Here is an 18,607-nt window from a genome sequence, read left to right on the forward strand (position 1 = left end):
GCAAGAGGGAAAGCAAAGGAAGGAATGGTCTTCTGCACTTCCCAGTCAGATCTGCAAAAGCAAACTGCAGCAGCCTCTCCTAGTTTCTCTGTTCTTCCTCCTTAATAATGTTTGCCGTCCTTATCACAGTCTGATGTTGCTTTGGACACACATGTCCCAGTTTTGATCTGTGAACTCTTGAAGGGCATGATGTTTGCAATTACACCAGTGAATGTCTCTAGCTGGATTCCAGACAATGGTTTTTGCATGGAATCCATGTATTTTGTGCAAAAATGAGACCCTCCCAGAAAGACAGTTTTGCACGATGTGGTGTTTCTCTGTACTGTTTTGCATCTCCAATTTTTGCATGGTATTTTTAGTACAAAACCCACCATTTCCCCCCCTCAATCCCCCCGTTTCTAGAAACACACTGGAGTTTTGTGCAAAATTGTGTAAAAGTGGGGAGAGAAGCATTTTTCTTGGACTGATCCACGGACACATTATCCAGTTAAAAGAGACAGGAGAGTTCTCCCTGGGACTCTGGGAATTTAATTTTGAAACTAAAGTGCCTCTGAGATTTTATGAGATGGGCAACCTGGTTGAGTCCTCAATGAGAAGCTATGAAAAATGGTATGTGGGCCTGAAGGCACATCTGGGGGAAATAACCTTGTTCAGAAAACAAGGGAGGAAATCATAAAAGTGGACATCAGATTTACTTCTTGCTGTCACTTAACGTCGGTCCAAAAGTTACTCTGCAAAAGGATCTCATTTAAGATCTGGTAAATAAAAGTTGGCATTCATATCCCATTCCCTTCAAAACTCCAGGTAAATGTTCCTGAATCCTCATGGCTTTTCTGCCTCAGTGACAACATTGTGTTTTTCTGGCTTTAGCAGCTAAAGGAGTTTAGCTGGTTGTTTCTTTCCTTCTTAAATAGGAAGGCAATGGACTGGAAGCATCCAGGGGACCCCATGGGGGAAAAAACCCATATACTAGATCTGTACTATCCAGGCATAGTGGTTTGATACCACTTTAACTGCTGCCGCAAAGAAGCGACTCCTTTTAAGGACCCCAACACAAATAGAGGCGTTTGGAAGCAAGCAGGAGCTTCGGAGGCTTTTTTGATTTTGTGCTTTAGGGAGCTTTCAGCGTGCTTTTCAGGCAAAAATGCCCCAAATTTCCACACCAATCTTTCATAATAATAATAATAATAATAATAATAATAATAATAATAATAATGGGGTTGGAGGAGGTTTTGGGGGAGAGGGGGCTTCAGGGGCTGCAATTTTGGGTCAATGCTTGCTCACCAATGTTGTGTAAGACTTTTTGGTTGGAAAACCATTGTATTCTATGCAGACGACCAAAGCCCTTTGCAAAATTCTTGCAAGAAGTATCAAATTGCCACCATCATAATCATAATCATCATCGTCGTCTATTACCTGAGATTCCGGGGGACATTTTTTTCTGACCCTTTCTTGTCAAGAATGAGAGAATCTGCATATATTGTGCCTTTCTTGCATGGAATTTCCTTTGTATTTCCAAGTGCATTTTTCAAAACAAACACACTTTGTGTCTGCCTTTCCCCCCAAAGGGACACATTTTAATGTGTTTTCTGACTGACTAAAGTATAACAAAATGTCACAGGGACTTGATACAAAGAAATAAATCTGTGCAATGACATTTAAATGATGACAGAAAAGCAGGTCAGGAATTGTTTGTGTCTCAGAAGCTGATGAAAACTTCTCTAGCAAGGGACCTAGCTGGCTGATCAGCAAGTTGCTGTTTTTCTAGGTTGACCTAGGCAACTGCAATGTTGCAGGACTAAGTTTCTAAACCTCATTCATGCCTTTGCCAGCCCTGGAAGAGCTTCAGACAGTTTGATCAAACCTGAACTGTAGATGATTAAAATCGTCATGTCAGCAAGTGACCGCCATTATTTTTGGGTTCCTTTCCATGTCAGTGACAGCCTGAGAAGATATGAGAACGTGTGAGCACAAGCATGATGGTTTGTTGTGAAGTCGAAGGCTTTCATGGTCGGCATCCATAATGTTTTGGGGATTTCCGGGATATGTGGTCATGTTCTAGAAGAGTTTATTACTGACGTTTCACCAGCATCTGTGGCTGCCATCTTCAGAGAATGCTGGCATGGAAGATGCCAGCCACAGATGCTGGCGAAACATCAGGAAGAAACTCTTCTAGAACATGGCCACATAGCCCGAAAAACCCACAAAAAACTATAAATCTATGATGGTTTGTTGTTATTGGCTGTCCTTGAGTCGACTTGGATTCAAGGAGACCCTGTGGCTGAGACATCTCCAAGATTCTCCGTCCTCAACTGGGAATCTGCAGGCTCAGGCCTGTGTCTTCCTTGATCCAGTCTAACCATCTGGCATGTGGTCTTCCTCTCTTTCTCCTACCTTCCACCTTTCCTAGCACCATTGTATTTCCTCATGGTTTGTTTTTCCTTATGATATGGCCAAAGTACAGCATCTTGGCTTCCAGAGAGAGTTCCAGTTTAATCTGTTCTAGAACCCATTCTAGATGGTACCTTGCACATCACGAAATTTCTGACCAGCATCACCTGCTGGAATTCCCTCTTCATAAAGGGACTGGGGCCCTGTCCCTCATTAGGGTTCCTTGGGCAATCCTAATCCCTAGCATGGAGGCCAATTAGAATTATTAACACTTTACTTTAAAAAGAAAAGAAAGAAAATACTGTTGTTGATGAGGTCTGTACATTTTCACAGGACTGCTCTGCTCTCCAAAAGCATCTGAGAAAGTAGACTGAAGTTTACGAAAGCTCATGTTGCCAACTTCTTTCTTTCAGTGAGTCTCAAAGGTGCTACAAGATCTCTCTGCATACTGATTCTACAGACTAACATGGCCATATCTTTGAATTCTCCTGGATTCTGTTCATCTTTTCCAACCTTGCCACAGTGACTTCCAATTTGTGTCTTGCAGTGCTCCAAATCCTGCGAAGGAGGTTTCCGCATCCGAGAGGTGCGTTGTCTCTCCGATGACATGTCGTCCAGCACCAAATGTGATCCGCAACTGAAGCCAGAGGAAAAGGAGCAATGCAACACTCAGGACTGCGTACCTGAAATAGGTAGGACTAAAGGACAGTTATTCTAACTATGGGACTCCATCTAGTGGTGGAAAAACAATTTCAACATATTGAGGGAGTCCAAGTATCTCAGTACCCTAAAGGCACCAGATCCCATCTAGTCTTGGAAGCTAAGCAGGGTCAGTCCTGGTTAATATCTGGATGGCAGACCCACAGTGAATCCTGGATGCTGTTGGCTATATTTCAGGGGAAGGAACTGGCGAAACCACCTCTGAGGATTCCTTGCCTAAGAAAACCCTAGGAAATTCATGGTCAGCGGGCGACTTGAAAGCACACATAAAAGAAGCTTTTCTGTCACTGTGGAAATAATTCAGTTTGACATGACTTTAAGTGCTTTACCTCCATCCTATGGAAACCTAGGTTTTTTTAGTTTTATAGGGTCTTTAGCCTTCTCTGTCAAAAAGTGCTGGAACCTCTCCAAACGACCAATTCTGGGATTCTTTAGGATGGTGCCAAGATGGTTAAAATGATGTCAAAATGATGCATCCTGTCTACAATGTAAATCCAACCTCAGTACTAGAATCCAGGGTCATTTGCTGGAGCTGAATGCTGGGAAATTTGGGACAAGTACAGTGGATCCTCCACGTTTACTGGGGTTAGGGGCACAGGACCTTCATGGAAGTAGAAAAACTGCAAATAAAATAAAAAACTGTTTTCACCTGAGAGAACCCTAGGTCCTCCACTACAACTCTATGGCTAAAGTCTGCCAGAGGTTGACCATAGAATCAAGTTGGAGGACCTACAAATGTCCAGAGAAGTGTTTTCTCTAGTAGCAACTAAGTCCTCCAGTGCAACTCTATGGCCAACTTCCAGCAGAGAAGCATTGGAGGACTTAAAGATTCCCAAGAAGAACATATTAATCAAATCCACAAATCATCAAGTCCACAAAAGTCAAAGATGCAAATGTGGAGGGTTGGCTGTAAAAGAAAATACTACTTGTACAGAGTTAAACTCTGGAACTCACTGTCACAAAATTTCAACTCAAGCAGCATCAAGCGGAGATTATATCATGGAGATCATCAATGACAACTAGGCAGAATACCCAAATGCCACCACAAGTATCATAAACAGTATATCTTTGAATACCTCTTGCTGAGGCACATGAGCAGAAGGCTGCTATAACACTCATATATTGCTGGTGGCCTTCCCGAGGTCCCTAAGGGAACAGACCTCTGTTAGGCTTTGGATTTGATCGGCTTTGGTTCTGATGGGCTTTGGTTCTGATCCAGCATGGCTCTTTTCCCAGTTCCTATGCATTTAGGAAACTAGAAAGCAACTGTCACCCAGGATTTTCAGTCTCCCTTTCCATCACTTTCAGCGTAGAGACAGAGGACTCAGAGGTTTGCTCACGGCTCACCCTGAGCGCTACACAAATGAGCACAGTTTCAGGAGCTGCACTTAAAATTGAGGATTTAGATGTTAGATGGCACATTTGCGAAACTGCGGCTCTTGGCATGAATAAGAAATGTCACCATTCCTGCCATTTTTTTTCCACTTGAAACAGCTGGGTTTTGCTGAGCAATTAACACTCGGCTGCCGCGGCTGCCAGTCAAATGCAGCTGCCTGCTACCTGGTGTTTGGGAGTTGCGGAAAATGAAATTGATTTGCGCTCGACTTTGAACAAAAGCGACTCAGCCTATGCATTATTTAAACTGTGTGGTTTGGGGACAGATGTTTTATTTAAGCAGTGTGAGGTGCGAATGCATATCCATGCAGAGAACACCAGGGCAGCACCGTGAATGTTAATATTTCATTGAGAATTTAGACATGCCTCCCGCTTCCAAACAAACCCCCCCCCCATTTCTAAAACTAAAATTTATCATTATATCTTGTGTTGTAAAATACCCGTAATCCCACGGATTGTCTAAAATGGCAACGTTACAAACAGAAATCGGCAGCCCAATGAATGTAAAGCATAATCCATAGCCTGGAAGCAGAGAAGAGCAGGGCAGACTGGCTTTGCTCTCTTTTTCTACCCTCTAATCTCAGGCGGGTTACAAATGGCCCACAAGGGGCCGTTTTCCCGCCGCCGCCATTCGCTGCATAGGGAAGCCCCAGCTGCCAGACCGCGAGGCTTCCCCGTGCAGCAAAAAAGGAGCGGCGAAATGCCGCTCCTTTTTGGAACGCGGAAGTGGCGCCGCGAGGGGTGGAGTGCGTCCTCGCGACGTCACTTCCGCCGCGACACGTCTGGACGCACAGCATCCAATACGTCAACATGGCGGCGCCCATGTGGATGGGCACCGCAAAAAAGTACGCGCTCCGCGCGTACTGGGAGGAAGGGCTGTCAGGAAGGTAAGAACCTTCCTAACCCTAATATGGCCCTTCCTAACCCTAGTACGCACGGAGCGCGTACTTTATGGCGGTTTGTAACCCGCCTCAGTTGGAAATTATGAGAGAGAATACTGGACTGCTCAAGAAGAATGATTAAATTAGCAAGGCAGAAGCTGCACAACAACCAGCCCCATGCCCACTCACTTACCTACCAGATATAGCAGAAAAAGGAGGAGAAAACTTAGTCTTCTCGGCAGAAGATATTAAAAGAGCTGTACTTACAAATGTTGTTGTCGTTGTGTGCCTTCAAGTCATTTCTGACTTATAGGGACTCTTAAGGCAAATGTATCACATGGTTTTCTGGGGCTGAGAGTGTGTGACTCACCTAAGGTTGCCCAGTGGGTTTCCATAGCTGAGCAGGAAGCCAAACCTGATCTCCAGAATCATAGTCCAACATGCAAACCACTACTACATGCTGGTGTACATATTACAGGTGCATAACCCAACCCATTATTTAATGCATTGATATGTATTGAAATATTATTTTCCACACAGGAAATGCCACTTCAAATGCAGAAAAGTCTGCTTTCTGCACCGAACAAGCACATGAAAAGTTTGCGCAGAATAAGTCTTCAAACACTGCATAGTTTTCGAAGACTTTCTCACAGTGGGGAGAAAATTGCTGAAATTACTCATTGCTACCTTTGAGAAGAAACTCAGTGAAGAATTACATCCCTAGAATAGACAACTCATTTTAGTTCCCATCTTTGCCATCGCTTTACACATATCTCCCAACCAAGTGTTGTTCTGTCGGTTATGGATGGTGTGTTTGGGAGTGGTGAGTTGTGGGAGGTGAATGTTTTCACACTATCTGAGGGGCTTTTTCTTTGGTTTAGGACCATGGCATCTATTTTGTAAAACAATGGTGGTTTGGGGGGACTTTGGGCAACTGGTGTGGAACTTCAGAGGCTACAGAAGTGGTGTCCAGGGGTCATCTTATACCAACTCCGGATTTAGAAAGCCAATGGTTTCCCAGCTCTAGAAGGCTGTCCTCTGGAGAAGAATGACATTAAGGCCTGTCCTTCTCTCTCTATATCTTTCCAGATGAGAACTGCAAGGACAAATATTATAACTGCAACGTAGTGGTTCAAGCCCGGCTCTGCGTCTACACCTATTACAAGACGGCATGCTGTGCATCCTGTTTGAGAGTGGCAAACCGACAGTCGGGGTTTCTGGGGCGCAGATAACGTCCGCTTCGTGGCTCGCATCCGACTTCTGCCCCATTGCTTGGGGCTGCTTGGACTGCCAGAGAGTTTTCCTTCTGGAAAAGAGGTTCCCCGTATTGCTGCACACTTCCCGGGTGTGACGAAGGCACACCTGCCTGCTATCACTAACACACACTGTATAGGAACTCTTTGCCCTTGGGAAATGTACACTGTAAAGAAAGGAAAGTGGAGACTTCGAGGAACCACTGGGCACAAGCAGAAGAGGGAACCACGGAAGCTTTAAAGAGATGGTCTATATGGGGTCAGGCCAGTAATTCTTATGGGGCAGGAGTGGGAATCATCTCACTTGTAGACTGAATATGGCTCTTGGAAGAGTCCAGTGCTGTTCTTGGGATCCTAACTGATGTCCCAATCCACCAGAAGTCCCCTCAATTCAACTGAAAAACACTGAAAAAAATCTTGGAAACATTGTAAAATGATGTTGAGGGGGAGGATGTCCCAACTCTGAATCCATCCATCCCTCCATCTATCTCTCCATCCCTTTATTTATACCCTGCCTTTTCCCCAAGAATGAGACTTGAGGTGGCTTACAGATTTGAAGAAAAGAAATACAACTAAAATCATGTCTGGTTAAAAAAAATGTGCAAAACCCAAGATTAAAATAATAATAAACAGTCTGTAAAATTACCACTATTTAAATTGTTCAAAGCACAGAACAGAAGTAGATCTGCACACTAGACCAGAAAGCCCTTTACCTGTAAAACAATGATTTTCCAAAGAGTTGCTGGAATATAAAGGTTTTCACCTATTGGCAAAAGGAGAGCAAGGAAGGAGCCAATTTTGCACCCCTGGAAGGGAGTTGCAGAGTCTGAGGCTGCATCTATACTACAAATTTAATGCAGTTTGACACCTCTTCACTGCCGTGGTTCAATGCGATGGAACTCTAGGATTTGTCATTTCATGAGATAGCTAGCCTCCTCTGTCAGAGAGTTCTGGGGCCAAAACAGACTACAAATCCCAGCATTCTATAGCCTTGTAAAATTGAGGAGCCCTGGTGGCTCAGTGGTTCAGTGCCAGTAGTGCAGCCACAAGGTTGTGAGTTCGATCCCAGACAGCTCCAAGTTGACTCAGCCTTCCATACTTTCGTAGCTGGGTAAAATGAACATCCAGCTTGTTGGGGGCTTACAGATTATAAGCAGTTTAGAGCGTGTTGAGTTCACTATGAAGCAGTAGGAAAATGGAAATACTATGGCTATTGCTAACCACAAATCCCAAGATTCTGTAGGATGGAGTCATGGCACCTAAGGTTGTGCTGAACTACTGCTATTTTGTCCATACTGTTTGCACCAGATTGGGCTCTGGATATCAGCCCCGAAGCCCAACCCTGATTTCCACAACTGCTCTCCGTGGTTAGTATATGAGCATGGAAATCTAATTTTGGGGGGATATTCAACCCTACCCATTGGCTTTTCACACGATCCCCATGAAGACCAAGGAGGGAGGGAAATAAAATCTAGTTCAGCTCCATGCAGAGCAAGCTCAGGTTGTACTGCCAGTTCTCCACCGATTACTTGAGCTTCATTTGACTGCGGTTATTTGGCTCCTTCCCCAGCATTTCATGCGCCTGTTCTTTGTATCTTTGACTTATTAAAAGGCAACTCTAATTAAGGCCATCCAGCAGAGGAATTCTTCTACCATCAGCCACTCACCCATCAGCCCCCCGAAGTCTTGCAGGACGTCACTTTTGCTATTACCTGCATTGATTTGTCGTAAACAAGCATGCAATGTTTTCAGATCCACTAACACTCCTATCTTTAGCAACATGGCAAAGTTAAGCGGCCACACTTTAACTGCCAACATATTTCATTCACAGCACCAGAGCATGGCTGCCTCCACTCAGACATTCTCCATCTAGCTGGAGAGTGCTTGATGCACAGTAACTTTTATTCCCTGCTTTTAGAGGAGATGGGAGGCAGTGAACGAAATGCATGTTGTCCTAATCCAGACATGACCATGTCGATGCCATTCAACGGGCGAGTTTAACTTTTGATGAGAGAAGAACCAATCAATCAGTTTCCAATCATGTCCATTGCTGGATTTCAAAATTTCAGATAAGAATACGTAATCTAGAGTTACACATTTGTAACTGATCCATGATTCCTATGTAGGGAATCCATAAGGATCACAAAAGTCCCCCAACTGTGGTTTACTGAGCAGCAGCCACTATGAATAATGGAGTCCTATTCTCTTTCAATCAGGATGCATCTGCACTGTAGCAATAATGCAGTTTGACACTGCTTTAAGTGCTGTAGCTCCATCCTATGGAATCCTGGGGCTTGTAGTTTTACAAGATCTTTAGCCTTCTCTGCTGAAGTAAGGTGCTGGTGCCTCACAAGACTACAAATCCCAGGCGTCTGTAGGATAGAGCCACGACAATTAAACTGCTGTCAAACTGCATTATTTCTAGTGTAGAAGCAACCTTAATTAAGGAGCTGATTTAGAATCTCAGCCTATGCAAGCCATAGAAATCATTTTGGGTGCAATCCGGTATCTTTGTGTAAAATAGCCATATTCAATTTGGCCACAATGCTGTGCAAAGTCTGGTAGGAGAGGAACAAGAGGATGATGAAGAGTCAATGAATCTTAAATTCAATTCAAGACCAAACAAAATGAGTCTGCGAATAGTAGACATATCCCCTAGATTCTCATTTCTTGATGGGGAGAAGCTACCTTGACCACAGACTCATCTGATCTCAGAAGCTAAATTTGAACCTAGTTAGTCTTGGGATGGAAGATCACCTGGGAATATCAGGTCCTATAGGCCAGTTTGTAACAACCTGGGAACATGTAATCTCATCTGACTTTGGAAGGTAAGGAGGGTCAGGCCTGATTAATACTTGGATGGGTGACCACCAAGTTTCTCCAGAATCTCCAGGTGATGCTAGGAAGGAATCTTGCCCAAACCTTTGGAGAGTCACTATCACCAGTTTTGGTAACAGTACGTTAGATATACCAGTGGTCTTCTTTCCATCTTCGTATGCAAAAATGAGAGATTAGTGCTCTAATTTGTCACCTGAAATAGAAGATGAGTATTGTGACCCCTGAATTACTTTCTGGCTCTGATTTTAATTGACTTTGGCTCAGCAATAAATTAAATTATTTCTCAGTTTTGCTTCTTCTGAACCTATCCTAGCCTGGGGAGATGTGTTCATCATCAGTCAAGGGGATTCTACCCATATTGCAGAATCTGGAGTGCAGCTACTTGGGGGTGAGGATGAGAGTGTGGCCTTCCAATAAGAATTCTGTCTCCTCCATGAAACAGACTTTCCATCCCCACACTTCTATCATTGCAGTAACTTCAATAGCTTAAAACCTCAACTTGAAGATTTAGAAATGCAGGATGGAATCTTTGTAAATGGAGTTATGTATGCAGGAACTAGAATTGCACATTTGCATTATGTCCGTATCCAGTAGAGGGATGCTGTTATGTTACTATGTAGTAGAACTAGCAAAGTGCCAGGTGCACAACAGGACTGATGTATCTTGCTCTCAATGGGCATCACATTGGTCTGGATGCTTGCTGGTGTCCCAGTTTGCATCTTCAGTAAATTCATTTAAGGGGTAGATTCATAGGATCATAAAGTTGGAAGAGAACATAAGGACCATCCCGTCTAACCCCCTTCTGCCATATGGGAATACACAATCCAAGAGATGATCATCCAGGTTGTCTTGAAAAACCTCCAATGAAGGAGACTCCACCGCTCTCCAAGGCAGCATCTTCCACTCTCAAACATCTTTTACCATCAGGAGGTTCCTCCTAATGTTGAGGTGGGACCTTTTTTCCTGTAGCTTGACTCCCTTGCTCCATGTCCTAGTCTCTGGAGCAGCAGAAAACAAGCTTGCTCCATCCTCAATATGAAGTTCCTTCAAATATTTAAACATGGCTATCATGTCCTTCTTAACTTTCTCTCTCCAGGCTAAACATACCCAGCTCCCTAAGATGGTCCTCAATTGGTGGTTTTCAGACCTTTCACCATTTTGGTTGTCCTCCTCAGGACATGTTCCAGCTTGCCCACATCCTTCTTGAATTGTTGTAGTACCTCTGCTCCATAGCTGGGTATACATAAAGTAATGTCACATTAATGGGTCATATAGGATTCCTCTAAAGGAAAAGGGCAGGCAAAGTGACCAAGGGAGTGGAACATGGAAAAGATCAGTTCTCGGTGTGAACAATTTCCAGTGTCTCCCACTCTGCTATGCAAGAAATTTGGGGATTGTGGGAACATTTTATGGCGGGAGAACAGAATCATTATTGAGTGTGTCAGTACCCTCATTTTGCATACACTCCTATAGTTAAACCCTTATCCGAATGATGCTGTTTCTATATATGCCAGATAGCTAAAACGAACCCATTCTGTCCAAACCAAGGAAGGATATACTTTTATTATAACTTATTTTTTTATATTTGTAAATAGCAAGATGTTTATAGGAAAATATGTATTCTAAGCTATGTCTATATGGAATAAGCAACTGCATCAAAATAGTTCTATTATTTAGAATATGAGATTTTGTTGTGTGTGCGTGGGTTTGTTTTATTTTTAACCAAAAAAAGGGACTAAAAGTGTATTTATTTATCTATGCCATCTACATTTCTGTCCAGTTCTTTTGGCAATACTAACCAGCCTTTGGCCTGGAGTTTTTATACCACATTGACATATCTATATATATAAAAGTATCATACTGTAAATCCATAGTTAATGGTTGCTTTTGATAATCCTTTGGGGGGAAAAGGGGGAGATGTATAAGTTAAAAAGTACTTATAGACTAGTTCAGGGATATGTATGCCAACAATCCGCCTGAACCACAACTGTACAGTATCTTTTTTCATATTTGTATACATATTCTCTGACGGGGGAAAGAAAAGTCCAATATTTTTTTTTTGCTTATGACTAATTTATTTTTTATTATTGTGGGAGAAGGAAAATAAAGACATTAAATGACCATCCGTATCTAGTTTTTATGCTTCACAATATAAAATTCTGAACTCTACTGTTGAAATGTTCTCTCTTCCATTTGCTTATGAGGCTCTCCATTTGGTTCTCTTTTGGTTCTCTTTCTCATTCAACCTCAGTTTTTCCTTCCAGGACCAGCCTCAATGTGAACCAGAATGACAGATAAAATAAGAATAGATAGAAAATGACTGGAAAACTGCTGGGGACTTTCGTTGTCATATCTGGAGCTACGTCTTTGGGAACTAGGCAGTGCTAGAATATACTGGATGACCATGGGCAAGTCACACTCTCTCAACCTCAGAGGATAGCCCCTCTGAAGAAACTTGCTGATAAAACCCAGTGATAGGTTTGCCTTAAAGTCACTGTAAATTGGAAATGACTTGAAGGTACGCAAGAACAATAAGTCTGCACCTTCAGCATGTTCTGTGCAAGAAACTGAACTTTCCAAAGTTCCTAATCCACAGAGGCGCATGCTGTGAAATCCTCACTCTGATGTCATGAACAAGCCAAAAAAGAAAAAAAAAATGGAAGGATTTATGCAAAGGAAAAACAACAACGGAACAGAGCATGGCATGTGGACTTTTCGACATACCGTTCCGGTCGACTAGGTAAAACCTTTAGAAAATGCCATGGACCTTTTGGAATCCGAGCAAATGTTTCCATAATGAAGTTCTTGCACAAGTTGAATCCAAAGGTGGTACTCATGAAATGCAAACCAACTAGGGCAAGTTTTCATTGGATAATGAAGCCACAACGTGCCGAAGTACTTGCAGAAAAACCTTTTAGCAAGGCTTTTTGTTTTTCTCCATAGCCAATAGTGATGTTCACTTAAGGATGGTCACCACATCTATCGAGATATATTGCTGGGACAAAAGACAGTCAATGACTTTAGCCTTCCAGCACAACTTTATACACACTGGTTTGGAATAAGTCCAGATTACAGCAGTATAAGAATACTGATAAGATTGTGAAGTCGAATGCCATAGTTTTTTGTGGGTTTTTTGGGCTCTGTGGCCCAAAAAAGAGTTTATTCATGATGTTTTGCCAGCAACTGTGGCAGACATCTTCAGAGAATGCTGATGAGAGTGTACCCTCCATTATTTTATATATGTATATTCCAAAATCAAGCATGGAAGAAGAAGTAAAACGTGATGGTTAGAGGTTTAGAAATGATGACTATGGACCAATGATCCACATGTACCTAGTGTTGACTGGTTGACTTTGGTTCAGTATCTGACTCTGAAAAGAACCTTTGTGGAGCATTAAACCCATGTACACCACTCTTAAGTCTTTGCACAGAGCATTATTATTATTATTATTATTATTATTATTATTACTACTACTACTACTACTACTACTACTAATTTTATTTCCTTATATCCTGCCTTTTTCCCAATATAGGCAGCATGGACATCAGGAGGCTATGGAGGTGGTACCCATGTCACCTAGGAAGTGGAAGCACTCTGAGTTTTAGTATAAACTTTAAGGGAGATATCTAAGGTGGATATGGGTTTAGCACCTTGGATACCTCATCTGGATTGTTTAATATTAATTGACAGGGGGCTCTTGTTATTTGCTGGTTTACCTACATGTGGACCTACCATTCAATGGGTTACTCTTGTTGGAACTAATGAACAGGATTACATTACTGCAGTTGTACATTCCTTGGATGGTACATGACTAATCATCGGTGCTTTCAATGTATTGCTTTATTTACTGGGACAATAAGCAGGTGCATTGGCAGCTACACTATGGGTTGCCCAATGTTGGCATGCAACAGAAGGGCGGCACAACCACCAGGTACCTAAGTGAATGTAGATTTACATTACAGGAGAACAATGAGGAGCTCAGCCAATGTGCCGCTTCACCCTCCAACAACAGCCAGTTACAAATGTCAAATTGGTTCCCCATTGGCTTTTTTCCTAAACAAAAAAGGAAGCTGAAGGTGTGTATGTGTCTATGTGTGTGTGGTCACGCTATCTACACAACACATCAAGACGAGAACATCCAGTACATTGCTAAGTCACATTATTATTCAACAGCTACTTAGAATGGGAATGGTCCTGAGCCAAGGAGCATTAACAAGGTTTTGTGGTTGTTGTTGTTGCTGTTGAAAGGTTGAAGGAGAGAGCGAGAAAGACCTTTTCTCATTTTGTCTGCAATTTGCATGTTTAACAAGGTGTGACCCTTAGCTGTGCGGCTGGCATTAAGCACCTGAAGTGATGCAACCTATGAAGCTCCCAGGCTATGAATGGTGCTGCAGCCATCTATAATGGTGGCAATGTGTGACAAGGTCTGGACATTAAGGTTCAGTTCCTGGTAAAGAAAGATGTCTGGTCACCCTGTGCCTATGGTAAGTCTGCACTGCTTTAACTGCCATGGCATCACCCTATGGCATCCTGGGATTTCTAGTTCCTCGGGGCCCCAGAGCTCTCTGCCAGAGAAGGCAAAGTATCTCACAAAACTACAAATCCCTGAATTCTGTAGCATTGAGCCGCGGCTGTTAAAGAGATGACAAACTGCATTAAGCCTGCAGTGCAGATGGGGTCTTAAAGTGGAAGTAAGCTTGTGGAGTGTCTCATTCAGAAAGCTTGATTTTGGCTTTTCAAATAAAAATTCAAATGAATTTTTAAAATTCGTATTTTTAAGAGAAGAAAAAAAAATAGCTGGAAGGGAATATTTTGGGAGGTGTTTTTGTCCTTCCTACTGTCTTTCTTTTGCTGTGTAGTATTACGAAAGACTGCTCCCCTAAATGTGCAAGCATCGCACCAATCCCGGCACCTTTGATTCATATTCCGGCACGACAACAAAATTGAATCTGCAAACAGGAGACATGACAAATGGAAGGAGTCAATGTGAAATCTGACTGGTGATCTATCAGTGTCTCATAAAAGACAACTGAGAGTGAATTCTTGCTCTCTCTTTTGGAGCTGACATGTTATTTACTCATAAGACATTTCACTTTCCTGACTAAAGCAAGCCGGGTGGTTGCGGTCCATATCTCCATGGTGCACAAACCCTTCTCTATATATTCCTCGCATCATATTGAATGCCTTCAGCCCCACAGACAAAGGTGGAATTCCAAAAAGCTTGTTATCTAGGGATGCAAATATTTGCTTATTTCAGGGTCTCATGCAAGAGCAAACAATTTGACAATTTTTCTCCCTGCTAAGCAAGACGAAGGAGTTTATTACACGGGACGGAAATACCCAAATCCCATGCATAAATGGGATTTAAACCCAGGAAAACCCCACAAGAGCAGGATTATTTTCAGATGACATCGCTTGAATGAAACATTAATGCGACATTAACCAAAAAGCGGCAAAATTGCACCGCCTTTAAACGTCAGGATGTTAAAAAGTGGTGTGATTTTGCCACTCTTTGCACCTGTTAACATCTCAGTAATGCTTTATTCATGTGACATGTCTGAAAATGACATGCTCTTGCGGGATTTTCCCAGGATTTAAACCCCGTTTATGCACAGGATTTGGGCGCTTTGCCTCCCATGTGATAAACCCCTAAAACAATATCCAAGGAATATCAGCCCAAATCCTAATTTGAGGTTGTATAGTGTGAATTCATAAATTCATCCTAGACTTGAGTAGTCAAAGCATTCCCATACCTTTGATCAAACATTGATCAGAACGGAGATTGCAGTCAAGAAATAAGAAGACTAGGACTGAGAAGGGCAGCCATGAAAGAACTAGACATGATCCTAAAGTGCAAAGCTATAACACTAAACATTAAAATTAGGATCATCCAAGCCAAGTTTGGTGTGACACCAGAGCTCTCTGACAGAGAAGGCTAAATATATCACAAAACTACAAATCCCAGAATTTCATATCATTCAGCCATGTCAATAGTATTGAACCATGCTAAAGCAACGTCAATCTGCATTATTTCTGCAATGTAATTCTTTCATACCTATAGTGACTATGACCACACCATTTTTGGTTATCTTCCCATAGAACATAAAACATTCTCATGTTAAGGGATAATTGCTTCCTAGATGGAATGAAATACTGCTTCCTTCCATCAGCAGAACATTGCTTTTCATTTCGACAACCTCCCATGCTTGGAAGTGCATGTAAAACAAGGATCATTATGAAATTTTCATCCTGACATAGAACAGATCAATTTTTAATCTGTGCTTGGGATCAAAGGCTTTTAAAAAATGCATTGGAGGAAAGGTAGTGTTTTTTTTAATTTAATCAGGAAATGATGTTTTATGTATGTTCACCCTCAAGCTGGGATTTACACTTATGAACAAGGTCCTTTTCACCAACTCCTACAGTGGGTCCTTGGTATCTGCTGGGATTTGTTTCCAGGATCCCTTGTGGATACCAAAATCCAAGTATGCTCAAGCCCCATTCAATACAACGGTGCAGTTAATGGATGTCCCTTATATAAAATGGCAAGATCAAAGTTTGCTTTTTGAACACATATATATTTCTAAAATATTTTCAGACCATGGATGGTTGGATCTGTGGATAATGAATCCATGGATATGGCGGGCCAACTTCATAATGAAAAGTTATGTCAGTATCATTGTACTGAAGACTGCTTTGTGCACAATTCCATGGTGTCACAATGGATTCAACTCCTGACTTGTCACTTAGGATGACACTTATAGACTCTCCTAGTACAGAGATGTTCATTATGTTGTCCTCAGGCCACATGCAGCCCTGGAGATGGCATCTGTGGGCCCCTTACGCCCCTCACCTGTCCCTCAAAATGACTACCAAAAGTTTAGGGCAACTTTCACCCCCAAACCATGCAGACAGCCTCCCAGATGCATGACTGAAAACCCCCAAAATACCCCCACTCCATCTCCAAGAGAACCCCAGAACCACAGACAGGATGACCAAATGTCCTAACCACAAAGGAGGACAAGGCAACGCAAAATGTAGGGCATGCAAGAAAAATGTAGGGCGTTCCAAAATAAAAGCTAAAAATGCTACTATAAATGTAGATTCATGTTCAAAATGGAGGACAATTTGAAATTCAAACTGCATCTATCCTGCAGTGGGGCAGCAACCAAGACTGCAGTCAGTATCCCTCCATGTTCCTCCAACACTAACCACTACACTATCCTACCCTGGCTTTTAGTCAGTGCTAAAATAAGCCAAAGGAAGGCAATAGCAAACCTTCTCTGGACAAATCTTGGCAAGGAAACCCCATGATAGGTTCACCTTAGGTTTGCTGTAAATCGGAAATGACTTGAAGGAACACAACAGCATTGGAAGTGACTTGAAGGCACACAACATTGGAAGCGGCAATCCCTCTAGCCTTTGGAGGTTTGGTTCAGCAATAACTTTCATGGAGTTAAGGGATATTTGTTTTCAAGTGCATCTACAGAAGATTTCAGCCTTTAGAAATGGTAAAAATGGTAAAGGTGCTCTGCATAGTCCAAATGGTCCACTGCGCTCACGGCTGACGGCAATGCTCTCTTTTCTCTCTTGGCATGGCTCTTGCTTAGTCCCAACTATCAAACCGCAACACTTCATTAAACAGGAAGAGCATCATTGATTCCCCGACTTCTGATTAAAGTCTCATCAGGTTGCAGCTCCGCAATGTGTTTGCTTTTAATTATCCATTTAATTGGAAAAGGCATATAAAGTAGGGATCTTTACCTTACGACTAGGAGCAGTTTTAAAAAATTGAAATAAAATGATTGGCTCTGCTGTTATCCTGCATTTTCTCATACTAATGGGTGCTACGGTCAATGGGACGTCAGTTTGACCCACCTGTGGGCTGGATTGCAGGCAAATACTTGCATTGCCTCCTTCAAAAACATCTCTGGGCTGAGCAGGAATTCCACCTCTGGTCTCCTGAAGTCCTAGGTTGCATCTACATTGCAGAAATAATGCCATTTGGTACCACTTTAACTGCTATGACCCAATGCTATGGGATTCTGGGATTTGTAGCTTGGTGAGATCTTTAGCCTTCACTGTCAGATTGCTCTGATGACATAAGAAACTACATGTTTCATAGGATGGAACCATGACAGTGAAAGTGGTGTCAAACTACTTTCATTCTGCCGTGCAGCAAACACTCGAACCCTTATATCATGCTAGGTTCAAAACCCAAGCATTTGCAGAGTTTTCTAATTTCTAAAGCTCATGCAGAACCATCAGGGAATCTTTCAACACGGAAAGTAATGTATAATCATGCAAGTCCTGATGTTTTCACTTTGTGCAAAGCAAGTCAGTTCTTAATATGAAATATATATATATATATATATTTGATATGTTTGCAAATCTCTTTCCTTCCAGTGCTTTACTCAACCAGCGACAAACAATCCTAAATCAATGTTTAGACAATAAATTTCATTTCCCCCCTCCTAGCTGCCCTCCCCCTTTTTAAAAATCCCTGTTCTTATATTTATATTTTCTTATTAGCAAAACACAGTGCTGCATTTCAATGAGCCAGTTCTCCCCTGTCTTTCCTTTTCTGCCATCTGGTGTCACTGTTGCATATCAGCAAAAGCAGGGCTATTTTCATCTCTGTCAAATGGGTTTTGCTCACAGAAGTTGTTTCCAGAAAAAAAAAAAGGAGCATAAAATCGTTATTAACATAGAAAAACCCAGCTCCAAGTATTATTTTTTATTTTTTATTTCTCTCTGCAGAAAAAGTGTTTGAAGAGGAACTGCGAATAATCGTGTTATATTTATTTTCTTTTTGGGTAGTTTATCAGTTTTTGGCGGTGGTCTTTTTACATTATTGGTTTCTTTTATTACTGAGTCAGAACTTCATTTCCATTTGATGCCGTAGTGATCTACCAGAGCAAAAGATCTTGGCCAAATCCCCATATCAGCTTACATTAACTAAGTCCTAAGTTAAGCAACTTCTTCTGGTCCAAACCCTCCAAACCTGATGGAAAGATCATTAAACCATGCTCTGATCCACAGAATGGACCTCCTTCTCCGCATGCAGCAGATGCCCAGTAAAGTGGGTGGTGGGATTAATTATTATCATGACAATAGTGTAAAAATTG

General features: G+C 42.1%; 1 protein-coding gene across 2 annotated transcripts in view; it reads left to right on the top strand.

Annotated features, from left to right (window-relative positions):
- Nucleotides 1–10,450, top strand: part of THSD4 (thrombospondin type 1 domain containing 4) — a 270,621-nt gene extending 260,171 nt beyond the window's left edge. For both annotated transcript variants that reach the window (XM_042474927.1, XM_042474928.1), the window contains 2 exons: nucleotides 2,939–3,083; nucleotides 6,477–10,450. In XM_042474927.1, coding sequence (XP_042330861.1) covers nucleotides 2,939–3,083; nucleotides 6,477–6,619 — 288 coding nt within the window. In that variant the 3' untranslated portion in view covers nucleotides 6,620–10,450. The remainder of the gene's footprint in view (nucleotides 1–2,938; nucleotides 3,084–6,476) is intronic.
- The last annotated feature ends 8,157 nt before the right edge of the window (nucleotides 10,451–18,607 follow it).

Source organism: Sceloporus undulatus, chromosome 6 (assembly GCF_019175285.1).
Source record: "Sceloporus undulatus isolate JIND9_A2432 ecotype Alabama chromosome 6, SceUnd_v1.1, whole genome shotgun sequence".
Classification (NCBI taxonomy): Eukaryota; Metazoa; Chordata; class Lepidosauria; order Squamata; family Phrynosomatidae; genus Sceloporus; species Sceloporus undulatus.